General features: G+C 38.3%; 1 protein-coding gene across 2 annotated transcripts; it reads right to left on the reverse strand.

Moving 5' to 3' along the window:
- Aimp1 (aminoacyl tRNA synthetase complex interacting multifunctional protein 1) lies at nucleotides 1–26,019 on the reverse strand. Of its 2 annotated transcripts, none has more exons than XM_036191399.1 (7): nucleotides 25,723–26,019; nucleotides 16,697–16,830; nucleotides 11,718–11,831; nucleotides 9,032–9,199; nucleotides 7,111–7,322; nucleotides 1,846–2,014; nucleotides 1–234 (listed from the first exon to the last, which is right to left on the reverse strand). In XM_036191399.1, coding segments are annotated over exons 1-7 (966 nt in total). In that variant the 5' UTR covers nucleotides 25,725–26,019; the 3' UTR covers nucleotides 1–67. The 2 variants fall into 2 exon arrangements, with proteins under 2 accessions (XP_036047292.1, XP_036047291.1); XM_036191398.1 differs by lacking the exon at nucleotides 25,723–26,019 and adding an exon at nucleotides 25,470–25,713.
- Between the last annotated feature and the right edge of the window lie 19 nt (nucleotides 26,020–26,038).

Here is a 26,038-nt window from a genome sequence, read left to right on the forward strand (position 1 = left end):
TAAATGACAAATATACTACTCTTTATTGTTATTAAGGTGTCACCAATGCCTTTCAGGAACACAGCACTTATTTAATTCCACTATTGGCCATGGTTTGGGCCTTGCAGATTCCCTTCCCCTTCACCTCAAAGGGAACCCCTTTGTATGTGGCCACACACTCAGCATTAGTGTGCAGGTCAGGCTGGATCTGCTCCCAGATCTTCTTCTTAGGGTTCAGCTCCTTGTCAGGCTCTCCTGTTGAGAGGAAAAGCAGGATGTTCCATTAAGCAACACCCAGACACACTCAGACGCTCTGGATATGCAAGCTTCTCAAGCTTTCAGACAGCACTTGATCCTAAGCTCCAATCAGAATCCTTACATTTAACCTTATTTTCACATTGCAGTGTATGTTTTTGATTGGTAAAATAAAATGGTTATTGTCATTTTCTTAGGAACACTAAACATATATTTGAAATATTTCTGCAGATAATATAGGTTAATAATTTGTTTTCCAAATTATCATCATTAGAGTTTTTACTGAAGTGCTGGGGATTAAACCCAAGGCTTTATGACTGCTAGGCAAGCATGCTAGCATTCAGGCTAAATCCCTAGCCCCAAATTACTCAAAGAAAATTGTAAGCTATTCATTTCACCATATAAAGAAAATCTGGGAAGGCAGGAGTGCATTCCGATGTGCTGGACTTTTACATGTGGCAGAGGCAATATATGAGGAGCAGTAAGAATACAGGAGGAGCACTTTCTAAACACTAGGAACACATGCTGTTGCCTGAAATTGATACAACAATCTTGGTTGATATGACACATGGAGAAACTGAAGGAGAGAAGATAAGCTGCAGTCACACCAGCAGCAAGCACAAGCAGGATATGACACCAGAGCCTACTACTCCTGGGACAGCACCAGGCCTCCTGACATGGCACGCCGTGGCTTACAAAAGAAACAAATGGCCCTGGAATAAGCAGATACCACTCCTAATCCCTCAACAGAAGGCAAATAAGGAGTGAAGTATCTCTGGCCTCAGTTTAAAGATAAGTAACAGACCAAATAACTCTTCTACTTACTGATAGGGAAGCAGACTAGCTTATTACTGGAAATGCTTTATTCTCTGTTTTCTCTCTCCATACATATTTCATTTGCATACAAATAACAAAGTGGAGGAAATTTTTTGGCTCTGATGTCTGTCCTTTTTTAGCTCTTTAGTGACAAAAAAAATTAAGAGAAAACAAAACTAAAGTAAAACTCTGTCTACATATATAATACATTTTTCTGAAATACAAGAAAATGAATGAGACACCCCTAGAAGAACATTCGGTGAAAGTGTAACTGAAAACAATGACTGGAGTCCAAGAGGGATCTCTCTCCCTTCAGATCAGCTGATGGTAATGACACCATAACATCAGAGGAAAGCTAACTACAAGTGCAATTGTGCTCTCCTTAGACCTACAAACTGTAATGTCTCGCTATACAGCCTTGGCTGGTCTGAAATTTATTCTGTAGATCAGGCTGGCCTTGAACTCAGAGATTTGCTGTCTCTGCCTCCCAGTGCTGAGATTAAAATCCTGTGCAACTACAACATAAAGTCCTGGCCCCAACATATAGCTTTTATACACACTGGAAAGCCAAAAGGTTCATGGAGATAGATATTCATCCTATGGTATGCTCTAGAACCAAGCCTGAGTATCCTGGTATGCTTATCCTTTGAAAATTTTCATACCATAAAAATCCAAAACAAAGACCTTTTACATTATGAACACTGGACCCTGACAGCTGAAAAAGTCCTGACTTCAGTGTTAATTTTCTGCTTTACCAAAAATGTCTTTCAATAATTGAAAATTATTAATACTTACCAGGGAAAGCATCAAAAGTAACTCTGTCTCCAGGGACAGACCCAGTGGGAGGGGCCAGAATTTCCACTTTCTCTGGTGAACTAGCACACATCACCATTGCTTGAGACAGCACTCCCCGCATTTTTGCAGGCTTCAGATTACAAAGTAAAATCACCATCCGATTTTGCATCTGTTCAGAACCAAAAAAAAAAAATGACTAAAGATATGTAGAGATTTAAAATAATCACATTTAGAATACTCTAGGCACACCGATGCTCTACTTATCAAATATGCTACCTTTATGGATCAACTTTGTCTCTATGTATATAAAGTATTTTTAGCTATGAAGTGTGATATCTTGCATAAACATGAAAAGAAAATCACTCAAATTGGCAAGTCATGAGTACAACAGCAGAAACCTTTTTTTTTCAAATATATATGGGTATTTTGGTTTTTTCCAAATGTATATAATAAGTATTTTGCCTACAAGCACTTCTGTGCCTGCTATCTGTGGAGGCCAGTGGTGTCAAATCCCTTGGAACTGGAGTTGTAGATGGTCATGAGTCTCCATGAGGGCACTGGGAACAAAACCTGGGTCCTCTGCAAAAACAGCCAGTGTTCCTAACCACCAGGCCATCTTTCCAGACCAGTGGAAATTTTTCAATTAAATATTTATTTAAACAATAAATAACTGAGTGAACCAGCTCAATGTAAAATTTCAGCCACAACCAACTAGAAATGTATAAAGTTGGTCCTCCATTTTTTTGAAAAACTAGCCAAAAAACATGGAACTCAGGAGTTGTCACAGGATCAAATTACAACAAGCATGCACATTATTTAGGTCAGCATTAAAACTAAAGTCAATGAACCAACTTACATTAACATGTTTTCCTCTACACACCTGGCCATTTTTAATCTGGAGGTTGGACCTAGGTGTATACAGACTTGGCTGGTGCCCCCCCTCACCCCCCAGCATCCCCATTCCATTCTTTAAAAGAAACTAACAGTTCAACAATTCAAGCACTGTACACATCATAATAAACATTTGAGGCTTCTTCCATAATTTGTTATAGAACTAAAAAGAAATTCTGTCAATCTTCCAGAGTTGAATGGCTTAACTTTTCTCCATACTAAAAAATAAATTACGCCCATCCTCTCCAGGCTTAATTAAAACAAAAGACACAGACTACCTACCTCTTCAGGGAGAAATACATCCTAGATAAAAGATGGCAAATCAGATCCAAATTTATTTCTAGATTCAACAACTAAAACATGACTTGATGAATATAGCCTTCAAGGATAATATCCCTTCTTCAGCACTTGAAAATATCACCTTATAGCAATTTATAAAAACCAAATCTATGTAAGAATAGTATAAGAATTAGTCAAATGCAGTCTTTTCAGGATCTAATGGAAAGTGTAGTCATTTTCTTTAGAAAAACATAACAGACAAATGGGTGCCAGCACTTTTATAGACTGAATGTTCCTGTCTTACAGAATGCTTACTAGAACTGTCTTAAATTTGTGGTTTAGATAGATGTTTATATAAATAGCCTTGCTTAATGGCTATGAAAATCTGTAACTCAGAAGAAATCCTTATGTGAAGTTTTTCCAATATGGACTGGTTCAAGACTAGCAGGTTCTTTTTCCTAAGACTCTTAAGAACCTAACTTTAAGGATACAGAGATGGCACAGATGTTAAAGGAGAGAATCTAAGCCATGTGATGGTGGTGCAAGCCTTTACTCCCAGGACATGGCAGGCAGAGGCAGGAGGATCTCTGAGTTCAAGGCCAGCCTGGTGTACAAGGACAGGCAGGGCTACACAGAGAAACCCTGTCATGAAAAATCAGAAAGATGGGAGCTGGAGACATGGCTCAGTGGTTAAGAACACTGTTCTTCCAGAGGTTCTGAGTTCAATTCCCAGCAACCACATGGTGGCTCACAACCATCTGTAATGAGATCTGGTGCCCTCTTCTGGCCTGAAGGCATACTTACAGACAGAACACTGTATACATAATAAATAAATCTTAAAAAAAAAAAAAAAAAGAAAAAGAAAAAGAAAAATCAAAAAGACTAACTTTATAAAGACTTATAAAGGAAAGCTGGGTGTGCTGTGCTGGCCCATGCACACAACACTCAAGAGATTGAGGCAGGAAGATCTTTGTGAGTACAAGGTCAGCTAGAGTTACATCAAAAAACCCTGCCTCACTGGGCATGGTGACACATACTCTAAATCCAGAACTTGGAAGGCAGAGGAAGAAGGATCTCTCTGAATTCCAGGGCAGCCAAAGCTGTTACACTGAGAAACTGTCTTGAAAAAACAAAACAAACAAACAAACAAAAGAGGTAAATGGGGGTTAGGGAGTGATAATATGCACATATATGTGTCAAATTAATCACTTTTTAAACACAGAAAAGTATCTTCATTGATCTATTATTACACACCCATCCCTCAAGAGAATAGCAAGAACCATCTTATAACTTTGGTCAAAATGTCAACAATGGCCCTTAGCTTATTCCTATCTCAACTCTTTAAGATGATCTCTAAGACCTTGTCATCTAGCACCCACATATCATCCATTTCTCCCAACTCCCCACTATTTCCTCTACTCTTGTCTGCTTGGCACTGGGCTGCCCCAGATGCCCAACAAAGAACATTTGACTCAATTACTTCACTTTCTCACATTTTCACTCAATTGCCACTCTCTCCATGAAGTATTACTATCTGACTACTTTATATAAAGTGGCAATATCCTTAAATTAGCCTAGAGTCTTTCCTAATTTCTGCTTGGTGTTTATCTCTACTTAATATGCTACTGATTCACTTATATGTTGATATTTTGATACTCTCATTAAAAAGCAAATTTCACTTAAAAAGCAGATTTCTTACAGGTAGAGTTTTTTTGTTTTGGTTTTTTCCTTTCAAACTAATCTATCTCTCTCTCTACTAACTTGCTTTAAACTCATTCCCCCATCTTTTTCATGGAACAATGTTTGGCACTGACTAAATGTCCAATATATATTTGTATCTAGAAATATGAATAAATGGTATGGATTTATCTAGGGTAAAATGGCCAAGCAGCATACAAACAGAGCTATCTTAATGCTAAGCCCAGAGCCTTTGCTATGGCTCTGAAGCATCAGGAACAAACACAACCAGCAGATAATTCAAATCACTCCTGAGACATCTAAAATGACCTAACTGAATGATGCCTTGATTCTTTCTGCTGCTATTACACAGATTGAAAATGAACTTCTAATTTTTTTTTTTTTTTTTTTTTTTTGGTTTTTTGAGACAGGGATTCTCTGTAGCTTTGGAGCCTGTCCTGGACTAGCCCTGTAGACCAGGCTGGCCTTAAACTCACAGAGATCAACCTGCCTCTGCCTCCTGAGGGCTGGGATCACAGGCGTGCGCCACCACTGCCCGGCTGAACTTTTAATTTTTCAAGACTGTGGTATTCAAAAGTAAAGGAAGAGAATGAAGGAAATAAACTGTTGAGAAAAGGGCTTTAAAGCTTAAGAGTCCTGGGGCAGAAAACCCGGCAGTTAGGAAACACTGCTCTGAAAGGTAATATCAGAGTATGAATCAGATTTTAAAATGGTTATCATGAAAGAGTATTGCTCACAAAATATGCTGTAATTACTTTTACATATTCTAAATGCCCAGCTCTGCCTTTACTGAAGTATAATTAAAATCTGAATACAGACTTAATAGAAATTGTAGTTATGCTTTGTCAAAAGCACATTACTGAGTTGCAAAAATACAAGAACAAAGGAAATGCTGGAATTTCAAAATATGACTTCCTCATAACTAAATTTCTTTCATGAAATAATCAAAACTCAGTCTTTACAGTCTCAGATAATTAGGCACTAAAATTTTAAAGGAATGAGTGTGTGAAATTTGAAGTGAAGATTATGTCCTACCATTCTTGATGAGAGGTTAGGATTGTACCATATTCTTGTAGTGCTAAAACTAATAGTACACTGTAGTAGGACAGGCCCATAGGGTTGAGGAAATTGGCTCAGACCAGTTGCCAAGGCATGCACATAACATACTTCCTTACCAGCCAACCTGGAGTCTGCCTGAGGGCCTAGCAACAGGTGTTGTCAGAGTTCCTGATAGTGCCCAGACAATGATGGATGACCATGCAATGCCACCAGATTGTGACACAGACTGGGTACTGGGAGGAGGTATAAAAGGCCTTCCCGTTATTAAATAAACAAGTTTGTTGTTTGCTTTCAATGGACTCCTGGTGTCTGTGCCATTGACACTGTGCCTTCTCATCCCCTCTCCCTGAGGGAGCTGTTAGGATCCAGCAATAGTACATAACATCCCAGATTAGAAATAAAACCTCACAGTACTAGCAGGATGAAGGAAATGTTGCGCTAGGCAGAAATAATGGCATCCTTCTTGTTTTACCAGGACATAATACACTGTACATAATTCGCTATCATCTTAACCATCCAATATTACAAGCACTGTAATGATAAGTCCCAGCTACAGCTGACCTTGCACTCAGCTCTAACCCTCCATCTCAATTACACCAAGGTTGAAACTATACAATGAGTAACTGTTTTGTAGAGTAGATACTAAGAATTGTTGTCAATTCTGCCTTGAGAAAGCAGTGAATGCTGGAAAAACTCAGCTCCTAGTTCTAATAATTAAGATATCCATATTTTTATAGCAAATTCCACACAATTATTTTAAACATTATGAAAGATAACTAAAATGTTTTAGCACCGTCCTTTCATATATATGCAGTGGCAAACAAGAGAATCCATCTCAAAAAAGGTGGAAGGCAAGGGCTCACACTGAAGACTGTCTGTCCCCTGACCTCCACACTCATACTAAGGAACATACAAGATCGTACTCACATAAACACAAGAACACACAAGGGGAAAATGAAGCTTTCTTTCTGTCCTTCTGAATTTATTTTATCTTTCAGGCCTTTAAGTCTGGGGTAGTTTCATATCTTTTTTTGAAATTTACCTGAATTCATCTTTTCTTATATTTTTATGAATGTTTTGCTGCATGTATGTATGTGCATGATGAGTACCTGATGAGTGTGAAGGTCAGAGGAGAGTGTAGGATAGCCTGGAAATGGACTTACAGACTGTGAGCTGTCATGTGAGTGCTGGAAACCCAACTCTGGTCCTCTCCAAGATCAGTAAGTGCTCCTAATATCCCTGAGCCATTGCTCTCGCTCCCAACTAATCATTCTGAAATTCACATACTAATCATTTAAAGCAACACATGAGTAGATCACACATGTAAGTGGTAGTCACCTGTTCTAGAGGAACATGATTCACCAGTCCACTGACGACTGTCCTTGGGGCTGCTTCTCCCACATCTACTTCTTCTACATACAATGAATCAGCATCGGGATGCTTTTTGGCAGTAATGATACAACCAATTCGAAGATCCAGACGTGAAACATCTATTGGCTTAGAGTCAGCACTTGCTGCTGCTGACTGCTGCTTCTTCTCTTTTTTCTCTCCTAAGGATTGAGAATATGTGAACATCAAAAGTAAGACAGACAAACAGAAGTCTCTGGTACCAGTGCTGATAAGTTCAGAAAAAATAAGGATCATTCATTTTTATCATAAAGGATATTCAAGTCATAAAACCCACACAACTTTAGCTATTTCTCTAAAAACAAACAAACAGAAAATCAGCACATTATTTTGATCCTTCTATTTTATTATTATCATCATCACCACTGTTAATCTCTTATGGTGCCAAATTTCTAAGCTAACCTTTGGTGGATAAAGGGCACTATTGCTTAACAAGCATGTGTTAACTAACATTAGACAGTAAGGAATTCAGAGGCATGAAAAATAAACCTGCATTTATTTTTAAATTTATTATTTATTTATAAACAGGAAAGGAGGATCTGATGAAAGGATTTCACATTTATAGAGGCAATTAACAAAAGAGAACTAGTTTAAATATGGGTAGTTTTTAATCTCACCTTTTCCATTACAGATTAGCAAAGATTTTTACAATAAAAATGAAGATATTATTAGAAAATCATCCAAATCATGTTGTCTTTGTGTGATAAATTATACACAATTCACTATACTGCAATGTAAACTATAACAATGTATATATCCACATACTTTATTTTAATGCTCAATAGCCATATTTAGAATTTGGCTACCCTGCTGAACAATGTAGCACACAACTGCCATCACAGAAGGATTCACTGGACAGAAGTGTTCTGAACACAGCCCAGTTGAGTTTTGTGTTCTTGTCCTCTACAATTGCTGCCTAAACTGACTGGAAATTGATTAGCCAGAGGAACAGATTAACACTTAGAGAACAGAATAAGGATTAGACAAAATCTTAAGATCACACCATAGGATTATTTTGTATCTCTGTGCTGGCGTTCACTGGCCTTACAACATCTGATATTTACAAAAGGAAATATTGGACAAGTATTGGATGCAAAAATGCTTTATGTCAGTTCATAAAGCCCTTAAAGGTTCTGTATTTTCCCAAAAAATTGTAAATGAGTATAAGTATAATGGGAGGCATATATAAGAATGGATTATAAAAGCAGATTTACAGACAAATCTAATGAAGTCAGATGAATACTGGAAAAGCTGCTTCAGTAACAGGGTAGGGTGAAGGAAGCAACCTTAAGAACTTGAACAACGTGGCATCTCACAAATCAAGAGCTCTTGGTGACAGGAACTAAAGAATTCGCTGGTTAACAACATATGAAAACTGAAGGAAAGGGACAGGTAGGGCTGACTGTGTATTTCAGTGTGGCTGCCTAAGCAGACTGTGAGACTATTTTGCCATGTTGTATTTTATCAGTTCATTAACATCACCATGTCTCAGTTCAGATTTCACTGGATGTCACTGTCCATTTTGCCTAGATGACTGTAAGCCAACTTTGACCTCTGACTTCTTTGGAACAATGCTCCAACTACACATCCGAGTTTAGTCATACATCTTATCTTTTCATGTTTTTATTTATGGTGATCCCTCTGCATAACAAAACTCACTTTTACCTTGTTAGTGTCATCAGCTTCCACATATTCTTCAGGACTCAATTTCTATATCCTAATGACAGACTGTTCTTAATTTTATCTTAGCTCCTAAAAGTTTGGACTTCCTTTTTGATACCATTATCATCATCATAAATATTGTCTGATTAAACAGTCAAAGGTCAAACATATGACTAATAATGAAAAGTACCTTTCTTTTCAGTTTTCTCTTTTACCTTCTTTTCTTCTTCTCCCCCTCCTTTAATCTGCTCTTTTATACTCGAAGAGGTGGTTGACACCGATGTAGACAGCTTCACATTCTCACAAACTGCAGAGTTAGCTTGCAGTGGAGTATCAGATGGGACTGGAATTTGCTTCACTGACATGTAGAAAATGAAGAGGGTGTCATTCATGTTAAACTCATAAACAAAGTGGAACAATAGGTTTGTAAATCCTAAATGTGAATCCTTTTTAAGAGAAAAATCTAATACATATGGCTATTAAGTATCCATTATTTGAAGCTATAGAAAGGGTATAAAAATTAAGCATACTTTAACAATTACTAAGGCCATAAAAAATTTCATTTCCCTTTATTCATTAGTAACTAAAGAAGGGTGCAGATAACATCAATACCTAACATAAATCATGAGCATACCATGTATTAAATACTATTCAAAGCTCCTGAGATTCTCCTAAATTTCCTAAGTAGATTCTGTTTTATTCCATGTCACTATTTTACGAAATGATAAAGCTGAGCCATCAATAGGTTAACCATCTGGCCCATTGGCAGTGAATAGAGATACAACATTATCTGTCTATATATTCCTGTTTAAAAAAGAGACAACTGTGTATAGACCGGGCAACAGCGATAGCTCAACAGTTAAGAGCACTAGCTGCTTTCGGAGGACTGGAGTTCTGCTCCTTATTCCCGTGGCAGGCAGCTCACTACTACCCATATCTCTGGCATTAGGCATCAGATGTCTTCCAGCCTCTTCAATCTCTCTCTGAAAAAAGACAACTATTTATATTGCACTTTAGCAATTCTTTCACATATTAAAAATAAAATACGTATCACCAGAAAACATGGAAAAATGTATCTCACAAGGGGCTATAAAGTGGGTTAGAGTAACTTTTTAGCATTGGGAGAAACAAAAAGCAGTTTTACTGATAAAAACCTTATGTTTAATTCTGTAGCTATATCCTTAATTCTTCAGCTGCATTTCAAATCTACTAGAGAAAATATCTACCAGTCTCAAATTTTCCACTGACATGTAATATATAGCTGCCAGCTGTAAAAAAATTTGTTTTCTCCAGTGGAGTTTCACTGGGCATATTAACCACACTTAAGGGTAGGCCCCGTGGTGGTTTGAATAGGAATGGCTCCTATGAACTCACACGTTTGAATTCTTGTCTCATAGAGAATGGCACTATTAGGAGGTGTGGCCTTATTGGAAGAAGTATGTCACTGTGGGGGTAGGCTTTGAGGTCTCTTAAGCTCAAGTTTCACCCAGAGTGACATAAAGTCTCCTTCTGCTGCCTGTAGATCAGAATGTAGAATTCTCAGCTCCTTTTCCAGCACCAAGTCTGCCTGTATGTCACCATGCTCCCCACTGTGATGATGATGGTCTGAACCTCTGAACTGTAAGCCAGCCCCAATTAAATGTTTTCCTTTATAAGAGCAACCACAGTAGCTCATGGTTCTCTTCATAGCAACAGAAACCCTAAGGCAGTATATGTCACTAATTTTTCCCTTATTTAGCTAAGGGAAGAATTCAAACAACATTCAAAATACCATACTGACAGCATGTCAACAGAAGAAAACAACAGAGAAAAGCTTCACTGGTTTGACAAGATGGCTCAGTGGTTAAAGTGTTTGCCAGGCAATTATGAGGACAGGAGTTCAGATTCCTAGAACCCACATAAATGCCAAATGTTGACGCATGATAGACTGCCTGCACTTCCAGACTTGGAAGACAGAGAGAGATCACCAGAGCAAGCCGCCTAGTGAGACTAGCCACATCAGCAAGCTTAGGAAAGATCCTGCAGGAAGAATGAAGTAGAAAAGCCTTCAAAGGTCATTCCCAACATCAACCTTAGGCTCCACATGCATGTGAAAAAATGTGCCCCACACATGCAAACATGCAAAGAATGTCCCCTACCCCCTCAAATCCAACACACACACACACACACACACACACACACACACACACACATGAAAATGGAAGAAGCTTTTAAAATCGGTCAATAAAATTTTAACTTTATTTAAAATTTGGAACCAAATTGATAATTATTTGATGGCATGAGTAAGACAAGTTCTTTGATTTTTTTTTTTTTTTTTTGAGGCAAGTAACTTTGTATCTCTAAGTTTCATTGTCTTGGCTTATAAAATAAAGATATTTTGAGAACAATTTTTTCTTTTACTTTTTGAGATAGGATTTATCTGAAGCCTAGGCTGGGCTGGAAATCATATGGCCCAGGATGGTCTCAAATTTATAGCAATCATCCTGCTCTACTGAGTCCGGGGGTTACAGGCTGAGCACAGCTGGTGACAGGTGCTTTTTAAGTATATAAAAAGTATATATCTTAACACAAATGCTCCTGAAAAGGTTCAGTAACTGTAATTATTTACGGTGGCTATTTCTTTAGTAGGTATTCAACAGCAATGACAGTGCTGGTCAAATCAAGTACACAGCACATGAAAGCATGGGTTTGGAATACCAGCTTTACCACACTCCCTGACCTCAGATGAGATCAATCACCTTTTCTAAGTCTACATGTCTTCTTTCCTGGAGAGGAGGGAAAATGGACAGTGACAGTGACATGAGGATAAGAAAGAAACTTAAAGAATAAATCACATAACCCTCGTAAATCAAGCCTCCTAGCATGTCCGTACTCACCTCCATTTTGGATTTCTGCCTGAATCAGCTCTTGCTTCAGTTCTTCTATTTCTTTCTTCAGTTTAGCATTTTCAACTCGAAGTTTCTTTTCTTCTCTCAGAGTCGCCTGCAAAACTAGAGTCAAGAAAATTCAGTTAAAAAGTATTTTCAAATGTTTTGTTTGAATATTATTTGAAAAGAGCATAAGTATAATTATAGTTGTGATAACAAGAGGAACAAATATTTGGCCAGTTGCTTTATGACAGTTTACTATTTATTAATATTATTAACAATTTCTTAGTAGCCATCAGGACATTGGGTGTAAGACTCCCACTCAGAACATAAATAATGTAAATAGTGATTTACAGATTAAAAACAAGGAACTCAATCTATACATTTAGTGTACTTTCTCCCCCATGCATATATCTGATCCACAGTCAGTTTATGTCAAAGTGTGCATGCACCATAAATATGCATGTGGAATCCAGAGATGCAAGGGAATATCTTCCTCACTTATTCTCTTCCTTATTTTTTCGGACAGGCTCTTTCCCTGAACCTGGAGCGTGTCAATTCAGCTAGACTGGTTAGCAAGCCAGCAGCCCCAGGGATCCTTCTGTCCCTCCAGCATTAGGATTATAGGAAATGGCTCCTGCACCTAGATTTGTGACAGGGGTGTTGGGGATAGAACTCAAATTCTCATGCTTGAGCAGCAAATAATGTACCAACTGTGACATCTCCCCGGTCCCCAGAAAAATCATTTCACTATCTTCTAGAAGAATGCTTATTAGATGTAAGACCTAATAAACAATATGATACCAAGTAATAATTCTTAGCAGAAGTGGAACTATCCCCTGGGTGGGATTATTTTGGGTTGTTGCAATAATGGAAGATATTTCTGGAATTTATTAGGCAGGAGATAAGCATTCAAGATATTCTGCTGGACTTTCTAGAATGCGATTGTATATTTATGAGTGTAAACCATGTAAATAATTATTTTAGCCTGGACCCTAGCTACTACATATACAAATGTAATGTATTCTAAAGAATTTTTATTACATCTGGAATTTTTATGACTCAAGTACCACAAAATGTACATTGTGCTCTCTTTCATTGAGGGCTTGATGTAAGGGCTCATTCATCTTTTTCTTCTTCTGTGTTGGGATCAAACCCAAGGCCCCAAGCATATGGGCTACCTCCAAGTATTACCCTAGCCCATATTCTTTATTCTTAGAGTAAATCAAATACAAAAGCAAAACCTACATCTGGCATGAGATGCTTGAGCAAAGGCAGACTAAATACCTGCCTGGAATTAGTTAATATCACACTGGAAATTTTATGCGAGTTAGTCATGTAGCACATGATTCACCACTTGTGCTAGGACATGTTGTAATGCCCTGATAGTTTTCATGAAAATATGTATTATCACTACTACTCAGAAATTCTTTTTCTCTTATACATAACGTCATTATGACTTACATTTTAAGTTAAAGATAGCATTTTCTTAAAAATGTCTTAAGGAATATTAAAAGAAAATTTTACAAAGTATTTATTACAATGTGGGACATAAGGTAGTAAATAATTAGAATGGTTCTTTACTTTTTAATTAGAAAAACTGAAATGTTAGTCAAGACTCTAGGAAATGGCCATTTATTTATTTATTTGTTTGTTTGTTTATTTGTTTACTGGGGACAAAGTTTCTCTGTGTAGCCCTGGCTATTCTCAAACTCACTCTGTAGACCCAGGCTGGCCTCAAACTCAGTGATCCACCTGCCTCTGCTTCTGAGTGCTGGGATTAAAGGTGTGCACAACCACCACCACCAGCTGGCGGGAAATGCCACTGTGGTGGTTTGAATAGAAATGGCCCCCAGAGACTCCTCTGTTTAAATGCTTGACCCATAGGCAATGGCACTATTAGGAGGTGTAGCCTTGGCTGGAGGAGGTGTGGCCTGGTTAGAAAAAGTGTGCCACCGTGGAGGCAAGCTTTGAGGTCTTTGAGGCAAGCTAGGTCTAGTATGATAATCTCCTTCTGCTGCCTGTGGATCAAGATGTATGGTGTCTGACAGAATGCCCATGCTTCTCCTCATGACAATGGACTAAACCTCTGAAACAGTAAGCCAGCCCCAAATTAAATGTTTTCCTTTATAAGAGTTGCCATGGTCATGGTATCTCTTCACAGCAATAGAAACCCTAACTAAGACCAGGAACTGGGGTATTGTTGTGATAGGCCTGACCATGCTTTTGTTTGGAGAAATGTGGATTTTGGGATTAGAAAAGCAGTTGAATGCTTTAAGTGGGACTTTGCGCTATACCAGTAGGAACATGGAAGACAGTGGTGCTCAGTGTGATTGAACTGTGGAAGCCTGGCTCAAGAGGTTTCCAAGGAGAAGAATTTTAGTATGTGGCCTAGAGACCAGTCTTGTGATACTCTGGATAAGAATGTGCTGATTTTGCATTTGTCCTCAAAGTCTGCCTTCAGCTGCAGTAAAGAATTTTGGATTAATTGCATTTGCAAAGAAAATCTCAAAACAGCCTAGTATAAGTCTTGTGGTTACTAGTGTTCACTCTTACGAAGATTTATAATGGAAAGGAACAAGCTGAGAAAGTAAAAAGACACAATGTACAGATTGAGGACAAAAGGGCACCAAGAAGTGGAATGGAGCTAAGTCTTAATTAAAGAAGAGCCAGGTGTTAAGTGGAATAAAGGGAAGGGTGACCTCAGGGCAAGACTCCACCTAGATAAATTTCCAATTTAGAAAAGCCTAGAGCTGGGTGTGGTGGTTCACGCCTTTAATCCCAGCACTCAGAAGGCAGAGACTGGAGAATCTCTAAATTCAAAGCCAATCTGGTCTACAGAGAAAGTTCTAGGACAGGCAAGTTTAGGCAATAAAGGAAACCATAGAAACAAAAGTTAATGAAGATGTAATTGAATGAGAGGCCATGTTCCAGTCTTGGAGAGCAGCAGAACTTGGCTGTTAAAACCAAGAGGTTCTGGCTTTAGAGTCAAGAATAGAAGGGGCTAGGGAATTTGCCTCCATGACTAAGAAAAGCTGTGGAGGCCTGCATGGAGGACCAGAGAGGCCACTGTCTGAAGCTGTGAAGGTGAAACTTGGAATGCCCTGGAGACCAGGTGTTGGAGATGCCAGAGCCATGGGATACCTGCTGAGGAGAGATGCTAACACGGAATGGAACCAGTCCAAGAGAGAGAAGTGTGTTGCAGTCAACAAAGCTGAAAGAAGTTGGAGATCTGAAGAGCATTTTGACATCATACATGGAGATGCAGAGTTTGGAGTTTGCCCAGCTGGTTTTTGGTCTTACTTTGGTCCAGTATTTCCTCACTCTGCTCCTTTTTGGAATAGTATTGTATATGTTGTGCCATTGTATGTTAGAAGTAGGTGATCTGCTTTTTAATTTTACAGGGGTTTACAGTTAAGAAATTGCATTAATTTCAGAAGAGATTTGAACTTTTAAGCAAGTTTGAGATCATTATAGACTATGGGAACTTTTGAAGTTGGACTGAATGCATTTCTGCATATAGGTATGGATAAAAGCCTATGGGGCCAGGAGTGCAACATGGTGGTTTGAATAGAAATGGCCCCATAGACTCATGTGTTTGAATACTTGGCTCATAGGGAGTGGCACTATAAGGAGGTGTGGACTTACTGGAGGAAGTGTGTCACTGTGGGGGCAGGCTTTGAGATCACTTAAGCTTAAGCTATACCCAGAGTGACACAGTCTCCCTTTGTTGCCTGTGGATCAAGATGCAGAACTCTCAGCTCTTTCTTCAGCACCATGTCTGCCTACATGCCACCATGCTCCCCGCCATGATAATGGACCAAACCTTTGAACTGTAAACCAGCCCCAATTAAATGTTTTCCTTTATAAGAGTTGCCATGTTCATGGAGTCTCCTCACAGCAACAGAGCACTGACAGCCACATTTATGAAGAAAATTCTATTTATAATTTTTATTATTTCACAGAGAACATCTTCAATCTCTTTACCTTACTAATGGAAAGAATATTAAGGATCATAAGGGAAATACTAGGAAACATAAGGAAGAAGGATTAAAACAAGGTTTTACAATCCTTACAAGGTTTCTGTAAGCCATTCTTAGCTTTTCATAGGAGAAAAACTATTTATTTAAATTACTGACAGCACAACATTTTGGAATTTCGATTACAGTACCAACAATAATGGTTATTAAAAAATGAATACTGAGTTCAATAAATCAAATCCTTAAGAAATTTAGTAGACGTTTTTGTACACATTGCAGCAATTTCTCAAAAACTTCAAGAACAAAGAATATGAAAAACACATCTTGACCCATAAAACATCAAAGTAACTATAAATGTTTGATTTCATTAACCTCTAATAATATAGCAACTAATTCTAAACAATAGACTCTTCTTTTATCACTCCTAAAATACTATATTATTTTTTAATTATATATTTACCGCTGTGGCTAGTTTTTTTTTTTTTGTCAACCTTACACAAGTTAAGAGTCATTAAAAAAAAAAAAAAGAACTTCAATTGAGAAAAGCCTTCTCAGATTGTACTGGACAAGTGTGTAGGGCATTTTTTTGACTAATGATTAATAGAGGAGAGTCTGACCTGGGGTGGTACCTCTCCTGGACAGATGGTCCTGATTGTATAAGAAAGCAATTAAGCCAGTCATGGACAGCAAGCCAGTAAGCGTTGTTCCTCCATGGCCTCTTCTTCGGTTCCTGTCTTGACTTCCCTTCATGTTAGACTATAAGCTGCAAATTGAAATAAACCCTTTCCTATTCAAAACCCTCTCCTATTCAAATCCCTCCGGTGTTTTATAAGAGAAAGCAAATAATGACATTTACTTATATCAATTCTAATTTATCATAATCCTAGAATATGTTTATAGTCAAAATTACAGGAATCTAAAAGCCATAATTAAAATGATCAAGTTATAATTTACACAGTAAACATTTAATTGTCATTATTAGAATTTAAGTATTTCGAATGTCCTTACCTGCTTTCTCCTTGAGAAGAGCAACCTGCTGCTTGAGATAGTCAATGATCTGGTCTGCCTCTGCACCCTTCTGCTCTAATCTCTTCAGAACAGCATCGTTGGTTGCCATCTTTGCCCAGAATCGGCAGAAAATCCTAAATAAAAAATGAAAGTAATAAACATATTGTAGAGGAAAAGAATACACTTAGTTTATAGTACACTGAGAAAACAAATGAAGAAAAATTTTCTCCTATAACTGATCAATACCATAAACATGTTCCCTTTGGAGAATACAAGCAAGCAGGGCTTGGGCAGATGGCTCAGTGGCTAAAGTGCTTGTCACACAAGCAAGACAACCCATGTACAAGCCTGGGAGGCACAGTAGCCATCTGGAATTCTAAGCTTGGAAGGAGGCAGGAATACTAGCCTTACCTGGTAGCAACCACATGCACTCATGTGCTCACACACATGCACACATACAATACATACATGTACAAAAACAGGGAAAAAGAGACAAATAGGGCAGAAATATTGAGTAAACTAATGCCTGCATCTATTTGGAATGTACTTTGTTCTTCAGTGCAGAAAATAAATACTAGATTTAAGGCTGAGAAACTTTAAAGCTTAATGCTGTAGAATATCCCAAAATGAGCTCAGTACCCTACACTCCAAGAAGACGACAGAATAACACTTGCTGAGCTAGTGAGGACACACCTGTGTTCTAAAGCAAACAGACTGCTGACTCCCTTCCTCCTCTAAGCCTCACTTTTCCTACACTGGGTATTTTCACTGTTTGCTGAGTTGTGTGCACCGAAAATTCTCAGGACAAGTGTGAAGAAGAAAAGCTAACTCCTAAAAGCCGAAAAAACTGAGACTTAGAAAAATCATTGACATCAATCCTGTGTCCACTCAGAAAATAATGCTAGCACATGAATGTATGCAAGGGGACACAGTAAAGAAACTGCTCACCCGATCACTCCATTATCATGGAGAAGGACTTTACTATGAAAGAGTGAGAGAAAATATCCAGAGGTATCTGGAAGAGTCCAAAGTAGAGGGAAAGCAGAGTGGTCATGGCCAGGGTTAGAGAAGGACAGGAAAGAATAGAGACAAGGAGCTAGCAAGATAGAGAATAGAGCACAGTGAAAGAGCAAGAGGAAAGAGCATGTGTGTGTGTGTGTGTGTGTGTGTGTGTGTGTGTGTGTGTGTGTATGTGTGTGTGTGTGTATGTGTGTGTATGTATGTGTGTGTGTGTGTGTGTGTGTGTGTATGTGTGTGTATGTGTGTGTGTGTATGTGTGTGTGTGTATGTGTGTGTGTGTGTGTGTATGTGTGTGTGTGTGTGTGTGTGTGTGTGTGTGTGTGTGTGTGTGTGGTGGAGGATAAACAATGTGGATTACAAAGAGGACCAGTAGCTGGGGAGAGGGAAGGGCAGAATGCTAGCATGGACTATGAAATGTGTGACACTGACGGAGCCTGAAGACCAGCATGCACTTTGATATACTGATAAACTCCATAAGTAGCCATATGTCCCTTTTGCAAGGGGTTGAGGAAAATGACTACTTTTGGCAGATAGGAATGGAATCACTTCACAAGTTTCTGATGAATGCCGGCTTTTAAACTGCCAGAAATCCTTCTATAGACTAACTTGAGCTCTTTTCTAGATACATGGACTACTGACACCTAACAATGACATTGTAACAAATTTAGAATTTTTACAATTATTTTTAAAGGTTTATTTATTTGTAATTTACAAATACAATTACAAAGAAATCCAAAGAAAAAGTATTGTTTAGGTACAGTAAAATAAATGTAAGTGAACATTCTGAGATTAACCCACTGTATAAAACTGGCTGCTGTTAAGAAAAATACACTCAAAACTAAGATTAAGCATTATTAACAATATAAGTTATTCTTATTTACATAATTTACTACCGATTTATAGTTAAAAAATAAAAGAATGACAAAAGCATTGCAGAAATAATCCTGATTTTCAATTAATGAAACCACACTCACTAAATGATTTTATAATAAAAACTGTTCAATAAATAATGACTGCTTTAAAATGTCAAATGACCATTTAATATCAACCCTACATTATAAATGTTCAGAGATATTTACATTCTTCATTAAGAAAATCAACTCCAAAATATCCTAAAATTAACAAAATATGATGGGACAATGCAAAAACCAAATAAAATGCTATAAGACAAGTTGATAATAACATGGAATACACAACCAGGAATTTAATATGGAAAGGTAAACTGCATGTTCTCTACAAGCCTTTATTTTAGCCATTAAAAATATAGACAAAAAAGTACATAAATTCAAAATAAAGACAGCCTTTTAAATTCTTCCATTTTAAGCAAAATAAACACAGAATACAATGTCATTTCTCAAATATTTGCAGAGTTGGGATCTTAGAGATAAAAAAGAAATGGATATATGAAGTCAAGGAGAATTGATCTACTCTCTCAGGGGTTCAGTTTCTTGAGTTACAACAATCTTTTCATGCATTTCCACTTTTGTCTACTGTCCTAGTTAGTTTTATTGCTGTCAAGAGACACCATGACCATGACAACTCTTGGAAAGAAAACATCTAAATTCTACATCTGGATCAGCAGGCAGCAAGAAGACACTGGACCTGCCTTGAGCATTGGAAACCTCAAAGCCCACCCCAGTGGCACCCCTCCTCCAACTAGGTCATATCTAGTAGTGCCACTTCCTGGTGACCATCATTCAAATACAGGAGTCTGTGGTGAGCATTCTTGTACAAACCACCACTTTACCATAACAATCAAATGACATACTGGGTAGATGTCATCTTCTAGTTTCAAACAAGTAACACTGAGCACTTGAGAACAGGAATGCTGTGTGCTCTCGTCACTCCTCATACATACTAAAAATGTACTGTAAGAGTGGCAACAGCACAGACGAGGAAGTCACAGAGGCCAGATCAAAACCTACTCTTTGCCCCTCTGCCACTTAACAGCTGAGTGATTGATCTCCAACAATTTATTTAACCTCTGAGTTTTCCCCGTTATAAAAAACCACACACACACACACACACACACACACACACACACACACACACACACACGACCACGTTGATGAAGGGCAAAATGGTATAGCATAAATAATAACTAATTAAGATTCTTGGCACATGGCAGGAAAATGGTGGCTAAACTACCATATGTAGGGCACTGGGCAAAATTCTTGGAACACACCAAAAAAGGTATCCAGACAATCCTTACCTTCAAGAAACCTAGAACACAGTGGACTGCTTAGTGTTGTTATTTTTCCTTCTAGTTCTCAAGTTACCATTCTTATGTTTTTCTGAAGGGTTAAGGTCATAAACAATAAAAATGTAACTTATAGACTGATATAGTTTGTCAATGTCCTTGTCTGTTTGCTTTTGGCATACAGACCATTAAGTATCACTACATTACATCAGCCAGGAAGCTTAATTTATATAAGCTGTCCTGGCCTTAGAAATACATCGAAGCCACTTGAAAATCTTTGCATACTTTACCTACAAACAGGAACTGCCATATGTCTGTGGAAACTAAAAAGATCTTCACTTATGAATAAGCAAACTATTGGAGAAAGGAAATTAGGCAGCGTCAAAAACAGCAGACTGCGGTCTGACCTCCCTGAAAGGAGCAAGTGGCCCCGAGCTATGTCAGAAAGCAGGCTCAATGAGCAGGAGAGCTAGCATGAAGCACTATTCCTCTGTGGCTTCCGCTTCAGGTTCCTGCCTCAAGTTCCTGCTCTGACTTCACTGCGACCTGAAAGGGTAAGCAGAAATAAAATTGTTCCATGCCCAAGTTGCTTTTGGTTAGTGTTTTGTCATAGCAACCAATACCTAAGTTTTTGTTAATGTTTTCTAGCAATATGCAGCACTGAGGGAAAAGATACAATTCTTTAGAAAAGGTGATTACAGTCAACAACCCTAAGTGGAAAAACACGAAAAACACGCTTGACAGTCTACGTGACCAACTTCTCCATGTTTCACTTTGTTGATTTATATCAGGATCCTTTGGACTGCTTTCTTGCCCCTCCACAGGGCCCTTTCTTCACTTGTTGCCTGAACACTGTTGGTCAGAGTTTGGGATAGATGTCTTCTTGGGATCACAAATCATCACCAGGCAGTTTTTTTTTCAGTTACCCTTGTCACCCAGGGTTAAAAATAAAATGACTGAAGGTCAAAATCTTTAAGCAAGGCATCTGCAAACGTTGACACGATTATTTCCCAATTGTTGGCTGCCAGGTCCCTAAAAGTAATTTCCAACCATGTTTATGATCTCAACCTCACTTAAAATCCCCCACTTTGAGCTGGACAGTGGTGGTGCACGCCTTTAGTCCCAGCACTCAGGAGGCAGAGGCAGGTGGATCTCTGTGAGTTCAAGGCCAGCCTGGTCTCCAAAGCCAGTTCCAGGAAAGGCGCAAAGCTACACAGAGAAACCCTGTCTCGAAAAACAAAAAAAAAACAAAACAACAACAACAACAAAAATCCCCCACTTTGTCTCATGCTGGGTTTACAGTAGAGAGAAAATGAGCAGTCACCAAGCTTTCAAACAAAAGAGGAAAACAAGTAGACGGAAGGGGGCAAAATAAATGTAGTTCAGGGAGACGGTGCCAAGTTAACAACACTGGAAGCTCAAACCTTCAACTGTTCAACCCAGTGCTCACTGTACTAGTTAATTACTCTATACAGATCTTACCCTGGTACAAACTACAGGCTAATGTTTACATTGCCAAGTCTCCTGGGGCTGGAGAGATGGCGCAGTGTTCAAGACCTCCTCTATTTTTTTTTTTTCCAGATAAATCAGGTTTAATCCCCAGCATCCACAGGGAAACTCACAACCACCTGTACTCCAGTTCCAGGTCATCTGAACCCCCTCTTCTGGCCTCTGCAAGCTTCAGGCATGCACATAATGGTGTACATACACATGTAGGCACATACATGCACACATACACAAACTAAATTAAGTCTTTTTTTTAATGCTTCTTTAGTGTGTTTAGAACTTTTAATATGCTAATATGCACATTTCTCACAGATGATAATAGGAATAAGATGTGACAACTGCAGAATATTTAGTATTTGCTAAGTACATGAAGCATTTATGAATACAAGATAACCGGAATTAAAATTAATTTGCCCAGGTAGTACAGTTATTTAGTAAATGATGATTGAAACTCAAATCTGCCAGATGCTGGAGCTAATTCTTTCAATGAGGATGCTGTAATTTCTCCAAACATAATTACCAAGCATTTTCCAATCTAATTAATGATGGAACCTGAAGGGGAAAGCAACCATTAGCATTTATTGAAACTTGTATTGTCTAGATGATGTGAGAGATGCTTCCTCACTCTCTATGGTAATTTGTTAAAAATATGAGATCAAAATAGATTTAACACTTAATTGTATGTGTAATACATGCACACATAAGAACTTTATGCAGAGAGAAAAAAGGGCAGAGAAGGCAACACATCAAACATATTTTTGCACTTTACTGATGAAAACAAAGACTTTTTTTCTTTACTAATAAAAAAAAAAACTGGAAAGGCATTATGTAAATTGTTTCATGACATTAATTTTGTCCCAACTTGTGATCATATTTCATGAAACACAGAGAGCAATTAAACCTGATACTCCTTACACACAACACCAAATGTATGAATTCAGAGTACAAATGAAAGAGTACAACACAACCTAAGATACTACTTTTAGAGATTCCTATCTTTGATGTACTTTTCCTCACTTCAGCAATTTTCTTAGTTGAAATTCCTACTTCAACCAAGTTGCCTGTGATTTCTTTTAACTACCAACTACTTTGGCACCAGGTTCTAAAAGTGAGAAAACCAATATATTTTTTCAAAAGTTAATGGAAATGAAGTTTTATGTGTAGACTTTTAATTTTACTTTATAGCACAAGGGTTCTATAAAAATTTGGAAATGCCCCTCTAATTATCGGAATCCCTATTTCATTACTTCAGAGTAACAATTATGTAAAAATATATTTTTTTAGATATAGTACTTCTCAGTACTCAATTTTATCAAATCTACATCATGTATAAAATGGCTTCATAAGATGCTGTTTTAATTTCATTTATACATACAGCAGCAACATATATAATTGAACTTCCTTTACACATGGATCATAGATTCTGCAACTGTTACAATGCTCTTTATCCCTTAGACACATTTTGATGGCTATTCTTGGTTGCCAACCTGACTACATCTGGAATTAACTAAAACCTAAGTGGCTGGGTACCCCTGTGAAGGATTTTTTTCTTAATTAAATCATTTCAAGTGGAAGGCCACACCTGCTGGCAGCCGACAGAAAGGCCACAAAAGAAGGAAGCTTGCTCTTTGACTGTTCTCATTCTATTCCTTGGCACATCCATTCCTTCACTGGCACGAGAGCCTATTTCTTTGGAATTCTGTTGCACACTTAAGATCAGCTGAGACATTCAGCCTCAGAACTGAACAACTACTAGATTCTTGGACCTTCCCTTGGTAGAGAACCACTGATGGACTAACTGGACCACAGACTGTAAGCCATTCTAATTTGTCTCATATATATTTACATATTATGGTTACTGAAAAACTTTTAAATTTAGCCCTAGACTTTTATTTTATATTACTACTTATTTTAGTTTTCCTGTATTTCTGAATACACAGTATATTCATTTTAACTCTAAACCATAATCACTAAAAGTATACATAAAATAGAAATTTTGTTGTTGTTGTGTTTGTTTGTAGACAGGGTTTCTCTGTGTAGCTTTGTGCCTTTCCTGGAACTCACTCTGTAGTCCAGGCTGGCTTCGAACTCACAGAGATCCGCCTGCCTCTGCCTCCCGAGTGCTGGGATTAAAGGCATGTGCCGTCGTTGTCACCACCACCACCAGGCTTCAGAAATTATTCTTAATAGCTACATTGTAACATGGCACATAACAGAATATCAACATTAACTTATGATGAATTATTCATAAATGACACAATGAAAACTATGTCACCAGGGGCCAGTCTACAATGATCTTAAGACGTCAATAATTTTAAAACACATTCCAATTAAAGATACATAAATGTGAAAAAAATGTGTTTCAGAATTATTAGTAATCATAGAATCACATCAGTATGTTTTTCTCTTCTTCCTTTCATCCCTAATTTTACCTTCCCTTAGTTGCTTCATAATCTAATTACCAAGTTATTGTACTCTGACAAAAACATGATATGGTACCTTTAGAACCACTTAAAAATTCCTGCTGGTATTTAATAATGTATCAAAAATCAGAATTTAAAGACAAGCAAATATTACAATTAAATATAATGAGAGCAATATACTTCAGAAACAAACTATATTGCAGCAACTAGCATCAATCCCACAGGTAACTTTTAAACCAACCTTTTCTAAAACTCACAGAAGACCTAAAACTGTTTCTGTGAAAGTTCCTAGTTATTCTAGGTTTTTGTCCCTTGCCAGAGAGCTTGTTTTCTCTTTACTGATGAGGACACAGGAAGTCAGAGAGATATTAAATGATGACAATGAGGTGCTTCAATTTGTGTTTAAAATAACCTATCTTTTCAACCACACTGTCTTGCCCACTTCTAATTCAAGAATGCAGGTAAGAAAAGATACTACTTTAATGGAAGACATCATCTACCCTGACATTCAGTCTTTACCTTGTAAGGTATCATCTTCATTTTATAGACTTGGAGAAATCACATATCTTGTCTAGATTCAAGTATCAAATGGCAAAACCACAATTTTAACTTATGGTCATCATTCTGAAATTTACAATTCATTTAAAGTGTTTCCCAAAACCTACATAAGGAAAACAAACTGCCATCCATAGTTCCCTTATGTGTGTCCACTGGGTACCCCAAGAATATGACTGGACACATCTTAGTAACTAAATTGTAGCCACTATTACCTTTGCTTTGAGAACAAACAAAAGCCTCCTGATTGACTTTCTCACGTCTATTGAGTAACCCTCTTAAAAAGAAGTTGGCTAACATTACTTGGCTACTGAAACCCTTATAATGGCTTTCATCCCCCACCTTACCCCCATGATCAGCCAGCTGGCTCTGATACTGTCTCCATCTTTTAATCCTTCTCACAATTCTGAGCCCCCACGCTTCCCTGATATTTTGGTAAGTTTCTGTTTCACGGCCTTTGGAATGGCTGGGTCTACTGACTGATGGCACTTTCTGAAGGTTATCTGTATAGTTAATTTCATTTGTGTCACATCCTTCCAAGAAAGCCATCTTAGTTGAGAAACTTCTTTGGCCACATTACAATGCCAAATAATATACCTTTCTTTATTGTTAATACTTTTCCTGATCAGTATTTATAATCTAAAATAAGGTATAGGGCATGGAGAGCTCAGCAGTTAAAAGCGCTTAATGATGTTGAAGGGAATCCAGGGTCGATTCCCAGCACTCACATTGGGGGCTCACACTCACTGGGAACCCAGTTCCAGGGGAACTGATGCTTTTTAACCTCCATGGTCACCTGCACACAAGTTTTGCACAGAAACTCAGTCAGGTATGCACGCAATCATATTAATATCTTACTTTTCTGGCTGTACTTCAACAATAAAACCTAAGCCGAGAGACAATGACTGGAATTTTTGTCCGTTTTTTATTGATCTTTCTTTCTACCTTGTTTACCGATCTTTACTGGAGTATAGTGATAACTGGCGTTTCTAGTATTTGCTGAACCAATAAATTTCTTCTCTTTAACCCCTCCCCACGTACAAACACTGGAAATCGTTTGCACACTCACTTAAAAGTAGACAAGCTTATGAATCCATCCCCTGCCTCCAGCAGCATGCTTCCCCTCGGCCATGTATTCACTTCCCAAACTTAGGTGACTCCAAAGGGGCCAAGCTTTGCCTGTTTGCTCGTGGCACGCGGGTGGAGGTATGGCCACGCTTCCTACGAGTACTTGGAAGGTCAGGTTCTCTTTCCCCGGCGAGAAAGGGAAAAAGAACTTTGGATCGCTACCCATCTACCTTAGACCCTCTGGTGACACTCACATGAAGCAGTGAACCGCAGTTCTCGAGCAGCCTCAGCCGGGTACAGGAAGGGACAGCCTCCCCAAGTCCGCAGCAGGGGGAGAAGGGCCCATGGGTGTCCCCGATAAATGCCGGAGTGTCACAGATTCACCGCACATCAGCCGTGCGCTTCCTGTGCTCGTCCTCTTCTTGTGCCACACTACGCTCTCATTTTCCATTCCTCCCTACTCTCCTTCCTCACCTCTTTCTCGCTCGCTACATTTTTCGGTCTGTTCGGGCAAGGGACAGGAGGCCGGATGTTGGGGGTCTTTCCTCGGGGTTGCGTCGCTGGAGCGTG

Source organism: Onychomys torridus, chromosome 6, assembly GCF_903995425.1.
Source record: "Onychomys torridus chromosome 6, mOncTor1.1, whole genome shotgun sequence".
Lineage (NCBI taxonomy): Eukaryota > Metazoa > Chordata > Mammalia > Rodentia > Cricetidae > Onychomys > Onychomys torridus.

Bases quoted from the DNA above. Each gene is read 5' to 3' on its own strand.
- Aimp1 (XM_036191398.1), bottom strand. From the start codon at position 25,516: ATGCTGCTGGAGGCAGGGGATGGATTCATAAGCTTGTCTACTTTTAA. The intron at 11,832-16,696 runs GTAAGGACATTC...TCTTGACTCTAG, and splicing joins TCTTCTCAAGGAGAAAGCAG to TTTTGCAGGCGACTCTGAGA. The intron at 7,323-9,031 runs GTACTTTTCATT...CTCAATCCTTAG, and splicing joins AGAGAAAACTGAAAAGAAAG to GAGAGAAAAAAGAGAAGAAG.